Here is a 15,855-nt window from a genome sequence, read left to right as displayed (position 1 = left end):
CTGGGGTATTCGAAATTCCTGAAAGTTGAAATGTGGTTATTCCATGGGAATAGGCAGGGGAATAGGAGGATTCCAAATTCCCAATGCCTGGTATGCCCTTATTCCATGGTTTTAGTGGAAATTTGGGAGGAGACCTGGAGCATTCTAAATTCCCAGTGCTAGAAATGCTGCAATTCCATATATTTAGTGGGAATCTGGGAAGAACTCAGGAAATTTGGGAAGGATGCAGAAGGATTCTGTATTCACAATGACCAGAATGCAGTTATTAATCGGATTTTTTGAGGAGAATCGGAGGGCTCAAAATACCCAAAACTAAGAATGCCGTAATTCCATGGGAATTTGGGTAAGGAACTGGGTTATTCTAAATTCCTGACAACTAGAATGCTGTTGTTCCATGGAATTATGATAGGAATTTGGGGGGAGGCAAATGGGGGATTCTAAATTCCTGACATCCAGAATGACATTATTCCATGGGAAATTGGGAGGGGATCTGGAGGATTCCAAATTCCTGACACTCAGATTCTATTATTCCCTGGGGATTTGGAAGCAGATCTGGAGAATTCTAAATTCCCCATGCCTGCAAGGCTGTTATTCCATGGGAATTTGGGAGGTTGAATGGACAATACAAATTTTCAGACATCTGGAATGCTGTTATTCCATGGAATTTGGGAGGACAGATGGAAGATTCCAGAATGGAGGGTGCCCAGAATGCTGTAATTCCATGGTTTTGGTGGGAATTTGGGAGAGGGGCTGGAGGATTCTCAATTTTTGAAACGTGGAATGTTGCTATTCCTTGGGAATTCGGTGGAAGTTTGGGAAGCCTTATGAGGAATTCTAAATTCTGACAGCTGGAATGCCATTATTCTCAATTCCTAATGCCTGGAATGCTGTTATTCCATGGCAATTTGGTGGGAATTTGGGAGGGGAACTGGTGAATTCTCAATTCCTGACAACTGCAATGCTGTTATTTCATGGGAATTTGGGGCGAATTTGGGAGGGCGTATGGTGGATTCTAAATTCCTGACACCTGGAATGTCATTATTCCATGGGAAATTGGGACAGGAACTGGAGGATTGTCAATACCGGGCATCTGGAATGCTCTTAATACATGAGGATTTGGGTGCAGAGCTGAAGGACTCCAAGTATCTGATGCCCAGAATTCTGTTATTCCTTGGGAATTTGAGAGGGGAACTGGAGAATTATAAATTCCCGATGCTATGTAATTCCATGGCAATTTCAGAGTGCATATGGACGGTTCGAAATTCCTGACATCGGGAATCCCATTATTCCATAGGAATTTGGGTGCGGACCTGGAGGATTCCAAATTCCTGACACCGGGAATGCTGTAATTTCATAATATCAGTGAAAATCTGGGAGGGAAGCCGGAGGATTCAAAATTCTCACTGCCTGGAAGGCAGTTATTCCATGGGAATTTGTGAGGAGAACTGGAGCGTTCAAAATTCCAAAAAAAACGGGAATGCTGTAATTCCAAGGGAATTTGTGTGGGGAATGGGAGTATTCTAAATTCCTGACACCTGGAATGTAGTTATTACTTGGGATAATGGTGGGAACTGGGGAGGGTGTATGAAGGATTCTGAAGTCCTAACACCTGAAATGCCATTATTCCATGGGAAATTGGGAGGGGAACTAGAGTATTCTCAATTCCTGACACCTGGAATGCTGTTAATCCATACAGATTTAGGTGCAGGAGTCGAGGATTCCAAATTCCTGAAACCCAGAATTCTGTTTTCCCCAGAGAATTAGGGAGGGGAACTGGATAATTCTAAATTCCCCATGCCTGGGAGGCTTTTGTTCCATGGGAGGACATATGGACAATACAAAATTTCGAATGCCTGAAACGCGGTTATTACATGGGAATTTGGGAGGGGAAATGGAGGATTCTAAATTGCCAATGCCCAGAATGCTGTAATTACGTGGTTTTGGTGGAAATCTGGGAGGGATTTTGAAGGATTCTCAATCCTTCACACTTGGAATATTGCTGTTCCTTGGGAATTGGGTGGGATTTTGGGAAGCCTTATGGGGGATTCTAAATTCCCGACACCTGGAATGCCATTGGCATCCATGGGATATTGGGAATGGAACTGGGGATTCAAGATTCTCTACACAGAATACCATTATTCCCTGGGAATTTTGAGGTGGGACCTGGCACATTTGAAATTCCTAACACCTGGAATCCTGTAATTCCATGATATTTGGATTCGGGAGCTGGAGGGCTCCAGATTCTCTATACCCGGAATGCCATTATTCCCATTGCAATTTCAGTGGGGAACAGGATGATTCCAAATTCTGGAAGCTGGGACTGCTGTAATTCCATAGTTATGGTGGGAATTTGAGAGGGAGCTGGAGGATTCACAATTCCCTCTGCTTGGATTGCTGTTATTCTATGGGAATTTATGTGGAGAACTGGGAGTTTCAAAATTCCCCAAACCCCATGGAATGCCGTAATTCCATGAGAATTTGGGAGTGGAACTGGAGAATTCTCAATTCCTGGAACCTGGAATGCTGTTATTTGGAAGGCATAGGGGGCATTCTACATTCCCAGTACCTGGAATGCCATTATTGCATGGGATATTGGGACGACAACTGGAGGAATCTCAGTTCCTGACACCCATTATTCCATTGGGATGCCATAATTCCATGAAAATTTAGGAGGGGAACAGGAGGATTCCAAATTCTCAATGCCCAGAATGCTGTAATTTCATGGTCTTTGTGGGAATTTGGGAGGGGAGCTGGAAGATTGCAAATTCCTGATACCCAGAGTGCTATTATTCCAGTTGTAAGTTGGGTGGGGAACCGGAGGATTCCAAATTCATGACACCCAGACTTCTGTTATTCTCTAGGAATATGGAAGGGGGAAGGGCAAATTCTAAATTCCCAATGTTCTGGATGAAGTAATTCCATTAGTATTTGGGAGGGAAACTAGGTGATTCTAATTTCCCCATGCCTGAGACGCTTTTATTCCATGGACATTTGGGAGGGCATATGGACAATACAAAATTTCTGACACCTGGAATGCCATTATTCCAAGAGGATTTTGTGAGGGGAGCTGGAGGATTCTCAATTCCTAACACCTGGAATGTTGCTATTCCAGGGTGGTGCTGGCTGTCTCCACATACTCGTCTGAGTGGTCAGAAAACCTGATGGTCTCTATTGGTGTCCTGCAGAGTGGGCACGAGGGATTTCTGTGTGCCCATGTGCCCACCGCAGCCCAGGCAGAAGCTATGGTGACAGGGCAGAGCAAAACTAACATCCTTCTGGGAGTCCTGGCAGATGGGGCAGTTGCCATCAGTCTCTGTGGCCATATCAGGAGTGATGCTCCGGACTGGCACCGAGATTTGCCAAGAACAGGCCGTGCCCAGCACCAGAGCTTGGCTGCCTTGGTGCTCTCGGCCTGGCAGCCTCACTCAGTAGGAGTTCAGGCTGGAGCCAAAGTGGTCCTGCCAATGTCTGAAAGGAAGCAGTGAGGGGCACAGTGTCACAATCCATCCCCCTGTGATGCCACATTCCACTGCTCTCTGACACCCAGAGTGACAATAAAAAACTCATTTTGAGTCCTTGGAACCCCAGGACAAGCAGTGAGGGATGTGAGGTCACAATCCAGTGCTCAGTGGTGTCACCATCTGTACTTCAGACTGCTCAATACTTTGATGACACATAGGCCTTCCATCCCTGCATCCACATGTTGTCAGGAGATAAAAGGAAATACTGTTTCCTAGTTTCAGTTTCTACTTCTCCATGATGCTCTCCCCCAGACACCTACATCACATGTCCTTGGCCCTGCCTCTAATCCCTGCTCCACAGCATGCATGGCACATGGCACTCCTTGCAAGTGTATTGGAAGTTTGTATTGGTGTCCAAGTTTAGGACAAATTTTAGGAAAAAGACCTCCAAAGGGCCCCCTCCCCCCCTTACAATTCCTTCCTTCACCAAGCTCGGAAAGAATTTTCTTCAGGGGAAAGTGGAAAAAACTTTTTATTAACAAAATACAAAAGAAACACTTCCCAGCACAGACCCAGATTGAGATGAACTTGGCAGATCTTCGCCGGGAAGGGCAGCAGAGCTTCTTTGGCAGACTTCCAGAGGTGGTCTCCGAAGTTCAGATCCGTTTCCTCTGGAGCTGGTGCAAATCTTAGGGATGGGGGGGGGGGGGAAAAGAGGGAGAGGGGCAGTTTAGGCAGCCGGGGGGAAAGCAGCTGAAGCAGCGGAGGGGGGGGGGGGGGGGGGCAGGGGGGGCAACAGAAGCAGCAGCAAGCAGCAGCGAGCAGCAGCAGCGAAAAGCCTCAAAAAAAAAAACCACCCGGCTAGATAAAACAGCCCGGGGGAGGGGCCGGCAGCTCCATGGTGGGGGGTAGGGAGAGGAGCTAGTCAAAACATAACCCATAACAATTGGAAAAATAAATCTTGTTCGTATCCTTTGTCATTGCTTCATTTGGCTGTAGCATTTGATACCATTTCAAACAAAGATGACAAAATAAAGAAATATATAATTACATTGTTGCAGACTTCAATAATCCTAATGTCTTTCAGAGATGAAATCTTAAACCCATCTTGATTGATACACTGTAGAGTGAAGCAAATGGCTAAACCCAACCTTTGGTCATGAATTTATTATGATATTTAACAGCCTTAAAGGGCTGAAAGTTTCACCATCTTGAAAAATTTGTTGCCTTTTTTGATACATAATATTCCTGCTTAATAACCTGTCCTTAGTATCAGTAGGCATTTTTCTACGTCTACACTACGTTCTCCTGTTGCATCATGTTGCCTGCACTTTTGGTAAATTAATTGAAGGGAAGGGGTTTCAGAGCACATGCAGATCCACCATCCAAACAAGCAGGTTATTGCATGGTCAAAGAGCAGCTGGAAAACTCACTGCATGAAGGAGCAAGAAAAAGCAGGATTGTTAATGCAGGAAAAGATTATTGAATCCAGCCATCAAGCTAGCAGCGTGTTCCCCACTAAATCATATCAAGTGCCACATCCACACATTTTTTAAACACTTCCAGGGATGGTGAGTCTTCTACTTCCCTGGGCAACCTGTTCCAATATCTGCTGGACAATTACATTCTTAATGAAAAGTGTGTTTATTGTCGTGCTTATGAACCAGAGGGATCAAGAATATAGTTTTGCAATGCTCTTCCATAAAGCATACAAAAAATCAAATACAGACTTTGTCTTGAAAAAAAAGTCACGGTTCTGGAAAAGAAGGAGCAAAGTGAATGCAATACAGTTTGCAACTACTGCAGATTTGCAGCACAAATAGAACAAAAGAGTCACGAGTCAACAGTGTGATTTATTTCCCAAGACATGGTGAATTGGTCAAGGAACCTCAACATAATCCTCTACCCATACTTCCTTAACTTCTTACAATATGTGTATGTTGGAGGTTGGGTTTTGTCCTCTTCCTGTGCCAGTTTAAAGAATTTTTCCCATTATCATGCTAAGGGAGCCTGCCAGATTCCGCCCAGGCAGTTTTCAGGACTCTGGACAAAGGGGTAGACAAAGGCTTCCCAAGGGGGCTGCTCTCTCAGCGGCGAGGACTGAGGGCAAGGACTGCCATCTCCAGCCCACATGCTGCGAGGCGGGGGGAAGCCAGGCTCTCTCTCTCACTCTGCTGGAATACTGATCTGCATCTCTCCCGTTCCAGCCTCCTACCTCTGAGGGCACAGCTGACCACCAGGACTCAGACGGTGAGCGGGGAGCTGTCCCTGCAGCCCGCTCCCACCGGAGACACAGCGCGGCTGCTGCTGCCTCCCTCCACCTCCGCTCCCGTCTGCCGCCTCTGCGGCTGAAAGAAAGGGCTGGAACTGAGTTATTTCTTCTGTTTCGTTGTTAATTTTTCATAGCTGCTGTTGTTTCTGATGTAAAATTAGATATATTAGTAAAGAGCTGTTATTCCCACCCCCTTACCTCTGCCTTAGAGTTCTTGATTCAAAAAATTATAATACTCAGGAGGAAGGGAACTTGCTGTCTCTATTTCAAACTGGGGTTTCTCCCTTTATTGGCAGACATCTGTCCTTCAAACCAGGACAGCATCCATTGCTCAGCAGGCACCCAGTTGCATTTGGACATGAGCTGCCATAGGCAGACATTCCAACAACTGGAATATTGAATAGCAGGGGCTGGGCTAACTCCTGTTTTGCCCAAAGGCAAGAAAGAGAAAATCACGAGGAAACATGGCAGTGCCTCTATGGAGTCTCTTTGTCCTGTGAAATTCAGTAGCTGTTGGTGTTTTTGTGCTACTACCAATCCCTACTATGAAAAAAAAGCATTCCAGGAAGAAGGAATATTATTTGACACATAACAAGTGTTGCCAGCAATTGCTGCAGGTGCTCCTGCTAACAGTCCCTGTAGGATGGAGCACAGCCCCCAGTGCACCTTGGCTTGGGCTGCCCCTGGCACAGAAGCCCCTCCAGGCCATGGGTCTCTGTGGCAGGAGCAGCACCAGCGCTGCCAGGGCTCGGGGCAGGGCAGGTCAGCTTTGGCAGGGACTCTGCCACACCTGCTGATGTCAGTGCTCCGTGGGCCCTGGGCTCAGAGCAGCATTCATGCCCTGGACTACACGTGTTTTCCTTGTCAGTGTCACAGCGCTGCGTTCAGGACGGCCACCAGGCGGGACGTGTCCCAGGGAGGCTGTGCCAGTTTCTGTGCGAGGCCCCGCGCCCTTCCCGTCGCAGCTGCCTCGGCGGCCACGGGGGCTCCTTCTGCTGCCCTGAGCCTGCAGAGCAGGGCAGCGTTTGCTGATGGTTTGAGCCGTTCCACAGGATCCTGTCGGGCACTACGAGACACTTGGGGCAAGGCATTTGTGTTGGTTTCCCGTGCTTGGGGGGAGGGTTGGCTTCCCCTCAGGGAAAGCTCCACATGGTCCAGGAATGGAGGGGACTGTCCCGCCTCCTGGGACTTCTCCTGTGAGCTGCTGGCACCAGTCAGAGAGCTGATTTGGTGATGGACAGCTCAGGAAACCAATGCAAAGTTATTTCTCTTTCACGAATCCCAGTGGATCAAGTGCTGGGGGGTCTTTGGGCTTCCACTCTCCGGCTCCGGGCTCGCTCTGGGGCCCGGCCCGGCTCCGGCTCTGCGGGGAGCCCTTAGTCCGGCCCCGGCTTGGCTCGGCGGGGCCGCATGGCCCCCGGCACTGCCTGCATGTTTGCTCTTAATGACCTGCATACAATTTGAACTTCTTCATGCCTGCATAAGATTCTCCATCTCCTGAACCCCTGAATGAGAAGGAATAAAGCCTGGAGTCCACAGAGGTCGGCAGAATGAAGATAAAGCTCCTGATGGGAAAAGATTGAAAAGATGCAACTGATAAGTAGCTGAAAACCTTTTATTTTGTGGGGCTAACAGGAGATTGTGACTTCACTAGAATTCCTTTAAACTGTGAAATATACTTGTGGAGGATGAGTGCTTGAGTTCAAGACTTTTTTTGCCTCAGGAAATTGAGCTCTCTGTTTTGGGATTGGAATATGAACAGAGACATTTGATAGAGAAGATGATGAAGAGGATTTTTCAGCAGCCTGCCTTTAAAAGTAGCAGCCCATGCGTGCATCGTAACCCATAACACGGCTCTGCAAGGACTGTGGGAATGAGAGGAAAATTCATAGTTCTGTAGGTGCCCGGCAAATGCAGACTGTGAAGGAGAAGACACCCCCTAAGTCTGCAGCAGAAAAAGGAACTTTTCTCTCTTAAGTGAACTGAAATGATTATTTGGGTAAATAAGTGATTGAAGTGTTCTCTGTATGTGGTTGGTAAAAATATGTGGAATGAAGGGAGGAGGGAATAATCTCGGAATCTTATTCTGAATAATCTTTTCTTGTGTTATTAATAAATTTCTTTTTGTACTTTCTTTTTAAATGTTGAGCCTGCATTGTCTTTACTCCTAAACCCTGTCTCTAAAGAAAATTAAGTCTTTAAAATTGGCAAACACTTTAGTCACACCGTGACAGCATTCCATCACACCTGGGCCACTTTGGGGGGGGGAGGGGCAGCCCCAGGCAGGTGTCAGTGTGTGCAAGGGCCCTTTGTGACACGGTGCAGCGTGGTCACCGTGGCACAGAACGGGACAGCGTGTCCAAGGGCTCATTGTGACATGCGGTGACATAGGTGCTGGCGGTGACACGGCCACGCCACAGTGCTCGGTGCACGCGTCGGGCCAGGACGGGACAGAGCGCTGTTCCTTGCTGATCCGGAGCTTTACTGAGAAGTTACTCCTGCAGGTGACCTCGAGGCCAGACCACAGCACTTGCCAACCTGTGGCCTTCCTGAGGCTTCTCTTCTGCAGGTGCCCTCGAGGCCGCACCGTGGCACTTGGTGGTGCGGAGCTTTCTCGAGGCATCTCCAGTCCCTGCAGCCTCTGCCATCGAGAGCAGACCGTGGCATTTGCTGACCATGGTCCTTGACCTGGAGGAGTCCCCTGTCCTTGCGGCAGGAGCCCTCAAGACCAGAGTGCAGGACTTGCTGTCCTGTAGCCTTGGCAAGACTTCAGTCTTGCACGTGCCTGCAAGACAAAACTGCAGGACTTACTGACTCAGACATTTCTGAGCCATCTCTCCTCCAAGCAGCCATGAATGCAGGCAGTGAGGTAGAGCAGAAAGCCCCAAGCATGCCCAAGCTGGCCTTGGGGAAGGAGGAGAAAGAAGGTGCTGGAACTACCCCAGCACAACAGCCTGAAGAGGTGGAGCACTTCCAGGCACCACAGGAGGGTGAGTGATAGCCCTCAGCTGTGCTCCATGCCCTGGAGCCTCCTGGGTCTCTCCCTGCCAGGGGAGCAGGGCTGGCTCTGCTCTCCAGCCTCTCCCGCAGCCCCTCAGCACCGGCTGCATTCGCTCTTTGCCAGGTGCAGCCACGGAGCGCACACGAGAGCAGCAACGCATCCGTGGCCTCTTCCGCAGAACAGCGCAGGTACTGCAGCCAGCAACCCCTGGGCTGGGCCTGCTGTCACTGCTCAGCCCAGCACTGTGCTTGGAGCGCTCTGTGGAACCTCCCTCCCTTCTTGCCCTCCTGCTACAGATGGTTTGCATGTTCATGAAGAGATTGTGTGAGGAAGAGACCAGCGTCGTGGGCACTGTGGTCAGAGCATACCCTCCCATCTTCAAAACTAAGACCAGTGCTGCCCTGCTGGATATGCTTGTGCAGGAGGGTCCTTCCAATCCAAAGCAAGTAAGCAGCCCGTGGCCTGCCTTTGATCCTGCCAGGAATTGCGTGGCCTCTCAAGCCATGCCTGCTGGTCCCTGGAAGCCTCAGAAGCCAGGAGAGTGAGGCCAAAGCTTCGGGTCGCTTCTCTGGGGCACCTGGGCAGCTTCTCTGGCAGCTTTCCAAGTCTCCTGTGCCTTCTGCAGGTGCCAGCCATGGTGAGGTACATCCACCAGTGGCTCATGGCCAATGAGTGGCCCGACTACAATGTGTACAGGCCCCTTCTGGACCTGGCAGAGGCACAGCCCGCTGAGGTGGTGATGGCTCTCCTGCGCGTGGCCCCATCGTGTGACAGGTATGGGGCCCACGTGCCCACAAGGCTCAGGGCTCACCAGCCCACCAGGCTGTACAGCCTGTCCCAGGTGTCAGGAAAACGCAGAATTCCAGGGCCCTCTGACTCCTCCCTTTGCCAGTCCTGGCATGTCAGCCCCCTGCGGGCTGCCCTGCTCCCTCCCTGCCCCTCAGGGGCCAGTCCCCACAGGGCTGGGCTGCCTGGCTGCTGCCAGTGAGGGGCAGTGGGCAGAGGCACAGCAGCCAGCTCAGCTCCCCGCTGCTGCCCAGGCCACGGTGCTGTGTCCCAGGCCGCCCTGAGACACAGCTCTGACCCCACAGAGCTGCTATGGCCATGTGGAAGAACATCATGTGCTCGTGCAGGACTGCAGAGCCAGCCATGCTGACACTCCTGGATGTGCTGGCCAACTGGCCAGGGCACAGCACCAGCACTGCCGATGGGGACTGCAAGGCTGTCCTTGCCCTGGCTGTGAGTTTCTGCAACTGGTCTTTGCTCACCCCAAGGTCACCTCTCCGTCAGCTCTCCAGCCTCCCTCCCCCACGGCATCTCCCTGCCTCGGGGGCCTGGCTGCATCCTGGCCTAGGGGCAGCTTCAGGGCCACCAGGCCCGCAGCTGCCCCTGCGTCTCCGCTGGCCTCTGCCTCCCGCGCTGGGGCCCTGACGCACGGACACCTCGGCACTGAGCGCTGTCTCGGGCTGCTCTGTCCTTTGCAGGCAACTGTGGTGATGTGGAAGATCCTCCAGGAGCCCTGCGTCCCACACGTTGTGTCCGTGCATTTCCCCCGCCTCATTGCGCACCTGCTCTTCCAAGTGCTCTCCAGCACACTGGAAACGCCAGAGGCGGTCCATACCTTCTGGAAGGGGTGCCAGCAGCAACACGGCCTTGCCACCAACCCCAACAGGTACTCCACGCCAGTCTTGCTATCCCTGCCATGTCCCCGGGGCAGGAGCCAGTGCTCCCAGTGTGACCTGGCTATTGCTCCGCACACAGCTTTGCAGTGCAGACCCTGAAGGCCCTGCTCTGTCAATGGCACTATAAGGATGTGGTGGTGGCACTGGAAGACAAGCGTGCCTGGGACACACTTCTCTGTGCTGACACCCACCACTGTGCTGTAGGTGTGCTGGCCAGGTGAGATCCCCTTCTCCTCAGCTGCCCCCGGCATTTGTTCCCTCTGCCGGGGGTGCCCCACACAGTCCCCGTGGTTGTGGGCCAGCGGGCTTTGTCACCAAGGGACAGCCAAGGAGGCTGCAAAAGGCTGGCAGAGGAGGGTGCCCAAGAGCAGAGCCTCCCAGAGGGCCCGGGTCCCTTTGCAGGGTGGTTGGGGAACGAGCAGGCCTCTGAGAGTCAGTGCGGGGAGAGGTTTGCCCTCGCTGGCTCAGGTTTCTGTTTCCCATTTTCTCCTGACAGTGAAATGCCCCACGCGTGCATAACCTTGTGTTCCAAGATCGCCTTCCACATGCTCGGGCTGCTCGACAAAGACATGCCATACTGGAATTTGGCCACCATGGCGTTCCTTGTTGAGGTGAGCTCAAGGCCAGCGCAGCCTGGCTGAGCTGTGTGCCAGCTCTCTGCCCTCTCCCAGCCGCAGCTGCCTGGGACGCTGCCCGCGCCCTGTGCTGCTGCCTGGGCCCAGCCCCGCGCGGTTCTGGGCTCCTGCCGGCCGGCTCTCCTGGCAGCGCCCCTGTGCCTTTCAGATCCTCGAGCGCCTGGCCTGGAATGAGTGGCACGAGCGCCTCCTGGGCATCTTGTCAATGAACCTGCAGAGCGAGTGCAGGGAGAGGCAGCGCCTGGCGCTCAGAGGGCTCGTGGTGCTGGGCAAGAACATCTCCATGGTGAGAAGGCGGCAGCAGCTGCAGCCGTGCTGCCGGCGTGGGGCTGGGGAACGCGGTGGCTTGGGCTTGCCTGGGCTTCGGGAGCTGAGGCAGCTGCTCCCAGCTGTCCTGACTCCCCCTGCAGCCGCCCGAGTGCTTTGGCACAGGCCTTTGGCTTCTGGGCCCTGCGGCACCAGAGGGGCGTTTGACACGCTTGTGTTCCACGCAGGCCATACGCATGTGGGGCCTGCACACAAGGCTCGTGGAGCTCCTGGGGGAAAAGGACAGCAACATGGTTAACATGAGCATCGTTCTCCTCGGCTGTATCTTTCCCTACAACGGCACCAAGATAGAAACCCCCCTCGCCCTGCAGCTGGCTGACATGCTCCTGCCACTCTTTGACAGCGTAAGGCTCGCTGCCTCCAGCCACGGCCACTGGCGGCTGCCCGCACACTTTGTGCCCTGTGCATTTTCAGGCCTGTGCCCAGGTGGGGGTGAAGCAGCCCACGACTAGGGCTTTTTATCTTCCTTTCCTACAGGATGATAGCGAGGTGCAGTTGAGCTCAATGTTCATCTTCCGAGACATGATAGATTTTTCATCGGAGATGATACAAAGGGCCCTGAAGAAACAGGTGCGCAGGAGCCTGCTCCCACTCTCCTTCCACTGCCACGATGAGAACCAGCGCGTGGCTAAGGTGAGGACTCGGCGGCTGCCGGCAGCCCCCTGGCCGGAGGCTCGGCTGCCTCCTGCTCTGGCACCTCACGGGCTGCAGCCTCCTCCTGGCCGTGCTGCAGGGACATGGCTCCTGTGCCCTGGGCTGTGGTGCCACCTCCGCATATGTGCTGCTCTCCAGGTCTCCCGGGCCACGCTGCAATCTTCAGCCACGCTCCTGCAGAGGAAGGACCTCCTAGAGGTGCTGCAGCTGGAGCAGACCTGGACTTTTGGCGTGGTAAGGACGGCCCGGAAGCGCCGGCCTCGGGCCGGAGAAGCCGCCCGAGCGCGCTGCTCGGTGTGTGGGGCCGGCAGCCACGGCCCTGCCCCCTGCTGCAGCCGCACGCTGCTCCCTTGCCTGGGCCGCGCGGGCTCTGCTCCCGGCTCCTGCAGCCCCGAGCCGGGTGCCGATGGAGCCCCGGCCCAGCGGGGCTGTGCGGCGGGGCGGCACCGCGGCTCCCCGGGCAGCAGCCGGCGCTCTGCCCCCTCCAGAGCTCGGCTCCAGCGGCTGCTGGCCGCCTCTCCGGGCTCTGCGGGCAGGGCAGGCTGGTGCTGGCCGCACGGAGCGCGCGGCCAAGGGGCTGAGCCTGCACCCACCGCACCTTCCCTCTGCTCTCCGCAGCTGGCAGAGGACAGGAGCCGAGCGCCCGAGCACCTGCGGCAGGCGCTGCGGTACCTGGACAGCCCGCAGGAGTCCCTGCGACAGGCGGCCATCAGCTTCATCGGTGAGCCACGAGCCCGGGCTCCCTCCCGTCGCCGCCCCGGGCCGGCTCGGCTCGGCCCCAGCCCCGGCTGCTGCCCCGGCAGCTTCTGCCATCAGGGCCCGGCGCCGCGGAGCCCCGGCTGCCCTCGGAGCTGCTGCCGCCCTCCCGCAGCCGGGCCCTTGGGCGGCAGCGTGCGGCAGGGCCCGGGCTGAGCCCTGCTGGGGGCACGAGGCCGTGTGGCCGCAGGGCCGGCAGCGCCGCGGGCAGGGAGCTGCGCTGCTCGGGCCGTGACAGGCTCTGTGTGTTCCCAGGGATGGCCGGGCTGCACCTCAGGGGGCACAAGCGAGAGCTGCGGCGCGTCTGTCAGGGTGAGTCAGGGCAGCGGGCTGTCGGCCCCGCCTGCCGGGGGCAGCGGCAATCCCTGTCCCGGCTGCCGAGGGCTCTGCTCCCTGTGCGGACCAGGGCTGCCATGGCCAGAGCAGCCACAGAGATTTCAGGGCCACGTGGGGCAGTAGTGTCCCCTAGCTTCGGGCTGATCCCCTTGCTCCCTGCTCCCTCGTGGCCATGGCCAGAACCGCCTGGGATGGGATGGCCTTGGCATGGGGGTCTCCTTGATTCCCACAAATGCGGGATCTGACCGTGGCTCTGTTCCTCTCTCTTGCAGCCCTTGAAGAGAAGGCGGAGGACATCAGCCCCGCCATCAGAAGCCAGGCTCTGGAAACAGCCATTCTGCTGCGGGCAGCAGAGAAACATTCGGGCTGCATCTTTGGGGAGCTGCTGCATCAGTTCCGCGGGGCGTGCAGGAAACGGGTTTCTCAGTGGTGCTGTGTCCAGCTCTGCTGCTGGAACGCTGAGGAGAACTGAGTGGAGAGGCTCTCTGCCAGCTGGGGCCACAGTCCACAGTGAAATGGATAGACTTAAAGAAATCCTCTGTCTGTGACCTTTAAAAACCACGTTCAGCATTAAAAGTGTTATAATAATTACTTACTGTTTGTTCCAGTTAAATGTTAGTCCAGTCCAGTGTTGTTCTCCCCAGTTTTAGTTTGTTTTGAGTTGAACCCTTCCCCGCGACCCCTGTATCCCCATTTCCCCGTGACCCCTGTATCCCCATTTCCCCACCCCCTCCTGGCAATGTCGCTGCTGCTCCCCGCCTGCTCCTCAAGCTGCCAACCCCAACCAAGATTAAGCAAATCGATAAGCTCCCATCATGGCAAGTTCCGAGGTGGAAGTGTGAATGACGATGAGAGCACCCGAAAGCCGTAAGCCGCCACCAAATATAGATCCACAAAAGGCACCATTAAGTCAGCAAAACAGTTAGCTACTGCAGAGAACCTCCATCCTGGCACAGTCGTCTCGCTGTCACCTGAAGAGCGCTGCAGCAAAGGGACACCCTAGACCACACGAGCCAAGTCGAGTTTCTGGGAACGCCCGTGAGGACGGAACCCCCGGCTCTGCAGCTCCGGCTCCAGGATCACCTTGGGGCTCCTCCTCAGCGGCGTCCGGCGGGAGCAGCGGCGGCGTGCGCAGCCCCACGAGTTCCCCTCCCACGGCTTCTAATAAAGGCCTTTAAAAAGGAGAAATTGCCTCCCGGCCCTGTTTTTAACATACAGGGGAAGAGGGAAAAATGGGTCATCATGCTGAGCAAGTGGAAGATGGCCATGCAAGCAAAATTAATCCACAAACACCAGAGGTTTATGTCCAAAAAGGAGACAGAGGAGTCCTTTTTGCTTTATTCGAATAAAGGGACAGGCCATGGGGAATTCCCCTGGGATCTCTCAAATTTTTGGAGGACACAGCCTCCCTTTTTATCCTATTTTCCCGGCTACATTTCCCTCTCCCTTTCCCCATTGGCTGAAGTGCTTGATAAGCACAGACTTCCCGCAATGCCTGACACCTGAGATTCCCCTCTGATGTATAACCCTTCCTTTTAACTTTTAATTCTTATAGAATTCATAGTTTTCCCTCGTTGCTTCTTTCATCTTCTGTTACCCAGTTTCATTTACCAGCAAACCTACAGTTTGTAAAGGTAAATCTCTTTTCCCATTCATCAATCAGTGGAATCCCTCCCACTATTTCTTTTATCTCTTGGTGCTAACCTGATCTAGCAGCAGATCTACAGCGTGTTTGTACAGACAAAGGTAACATTCCTGTCAGGCAGAAGCCCCTTGGCCTTTGGTTGTGCTGAAGCCGTAACGCTGCCGGCCGAGCGGCTGGGCAGGGGCCGGAGCTGCGCGGATCCCTGCCAGACCGGTGCCTGCAGATGGCCACAAGGCCTCTCCCGGCCGGGAAGCGCCATCCGTGTCCCCCTGCCCGAGTGCTGCCGGCTGGATGGCTGAGGGCTGGTGGGAAGCCCTGAGGCATTGTGTGCCAGGGGCCATAAGCAGCCCTCAGGCAGCCGCCTTGTTCCTGCCACCTGGCTGCTCTGGCGCTTGCCAGAGAGCCTGCCGTGCCTGGCTGGAGGCCTGGAGGCCGGGCCTCGGCAGGAGGGTGGGGACACCCCCGAGGGGCCGAGGCCGGCCTGGGGACAAGGAGGCCAAGGGGCCCTGCCAGGGCACGGTCACCGGGGGCTGCCAGGGCGCTGGGCAGAGGCAGAGCTGGCAGCCAGCCCGGGCCCCCACGGCTGCCCAGGGCACGGAGCTGAGACCGAGGCCCCCCTGACACAGAGCTCTGGGCCCGCAGAGCTTCTGCCTCCCTGGGGAGGGCGGCCACGTCTCCTCCAGCAGGGCTGCCCAGTCGCTGCCGCCCCGGCGGCTCTGGGCGCCGCACAAACAGCACCAGAGCCAGCACAGGAGCAGCAGCACCCCGAACCCAACACCTGCTCCACCGGGCATCCGCACCGGCCGCCATGCCAAAAGGGGGCAGACTGGGGGCTCCTGTCCTGCTTTGAAGGACACGTGTCTGCCCAAAAAGGCAGAAGCTTCTCTGTGGAATGCAGAATGTAAACCCTCTCCCCCCACATTATTATAATTTACAAATTAGGGAGCTCTCAGGCAAAAATAGGGGAATTAGTAATAACAGTTCTTTACTAGGAAAATTAACATGGAAATAAAGGATTACAAAGAACAATCCTAAAAACACTGACAGAGTCAGAATACAACCTGATACCCCATCAGTCAGTCAGGG

General features: G+C 54.5%; 1 protein-coding gene across 1 annotated transcript in view; it reads left to right on the top strand.

Moving 5' to 3' along the window:
* LOC306814961 (maestro heat-like repeat-containing protein family member 7) overlaps positions 1 to 15,521 on the top strand; it is a 28,092-nt gene extending 12,571 nt beyond the window's left edge. Inside the window, exons 2-17 of the mRNA XM_079331497.1 lie at positions 8,603 to 8,723; positions 8,858 to 8,922; positions 9,031 to 9,180; positions 9,360 to 9,508; positions 9,826 to 9,973; positions 10,219 to 10,406; positions 10,496 to 10,633; positions 10,913 to 11,027; positions 11,200 to 11,337; positions 11,546 to 11,722; positions 11,856 to 12,011; positions 12,171 to 12,266; positions 12,651 to 12,753; positions 13,044 to 13,100; positions 13,397 to 13,627; positions 15,321 to 15,521. Coding sequence (XP_079187623.1) covers positions 8,624 to 8,723; positions 8,858 to 8,922; positions 9,031 to 9,180; positions 9,360 to 9,508; positions 9,826 to 9,973; positions 10,219 to 10,406; positions 10,496 to 10,633; positions 10,913 to 11,027; positions 11,200 to 11,337; positions 11,546 to 11,722; positions 11,856 to 12,011; positions 12,171 to 12,266; positions 12,651 to 12,753; positions 13,044 to 13,100; positions 13,397 to 13,596 — 1,980 coding nt within the window. The 5' untranslated portion in view covers positions 8,603 to 8,623 and the 3' untranslated portion in view covers positions 13,597 to 13,627; positions 15,321 to 15,521. The remainder of the gene's footprint in view (positions 1 to 8,602; positions 8,724 to 8,857; positions 8,923 to 9,030; positions 9,181 to 9,359; positions 9,509 to 9,825; positions 9,974 to 10,218; positions 10,407 to 10,495; positions 10,634 to 10,912; positions 11,028 to 11,199; positions 11,338 to 11,545; positions 11,723 to 11,855; positions 12,012 to 12,170; positions 12,267 to 12,650; positions 12,754 to 13,043; positions 13,101 to 13,396; positions 13,628 to 15,320) is intronic.
* The last annotated feature ends 334 nt before the right edge of the window (positions 15,522 to 15,855 follow it).

The sequence above is a fragment of the Erithacus rubecula genome, assembly GCF_903797595.1.
Source record: "Erithacus rubecula genome assembly, contig: SUPER_Z_unloc_4, whole genome shotgun sequence".
NCBI lineage: Eukaryota > Metazoa > Chordata > Aves > Passeriformes > Muscicapidae > Erithacus > Erithacus rubecula.
Note: the sequence above shows the minus strand (reverse complement) of the source record. Positions and strands in the feature narration are given on the sequence as shown.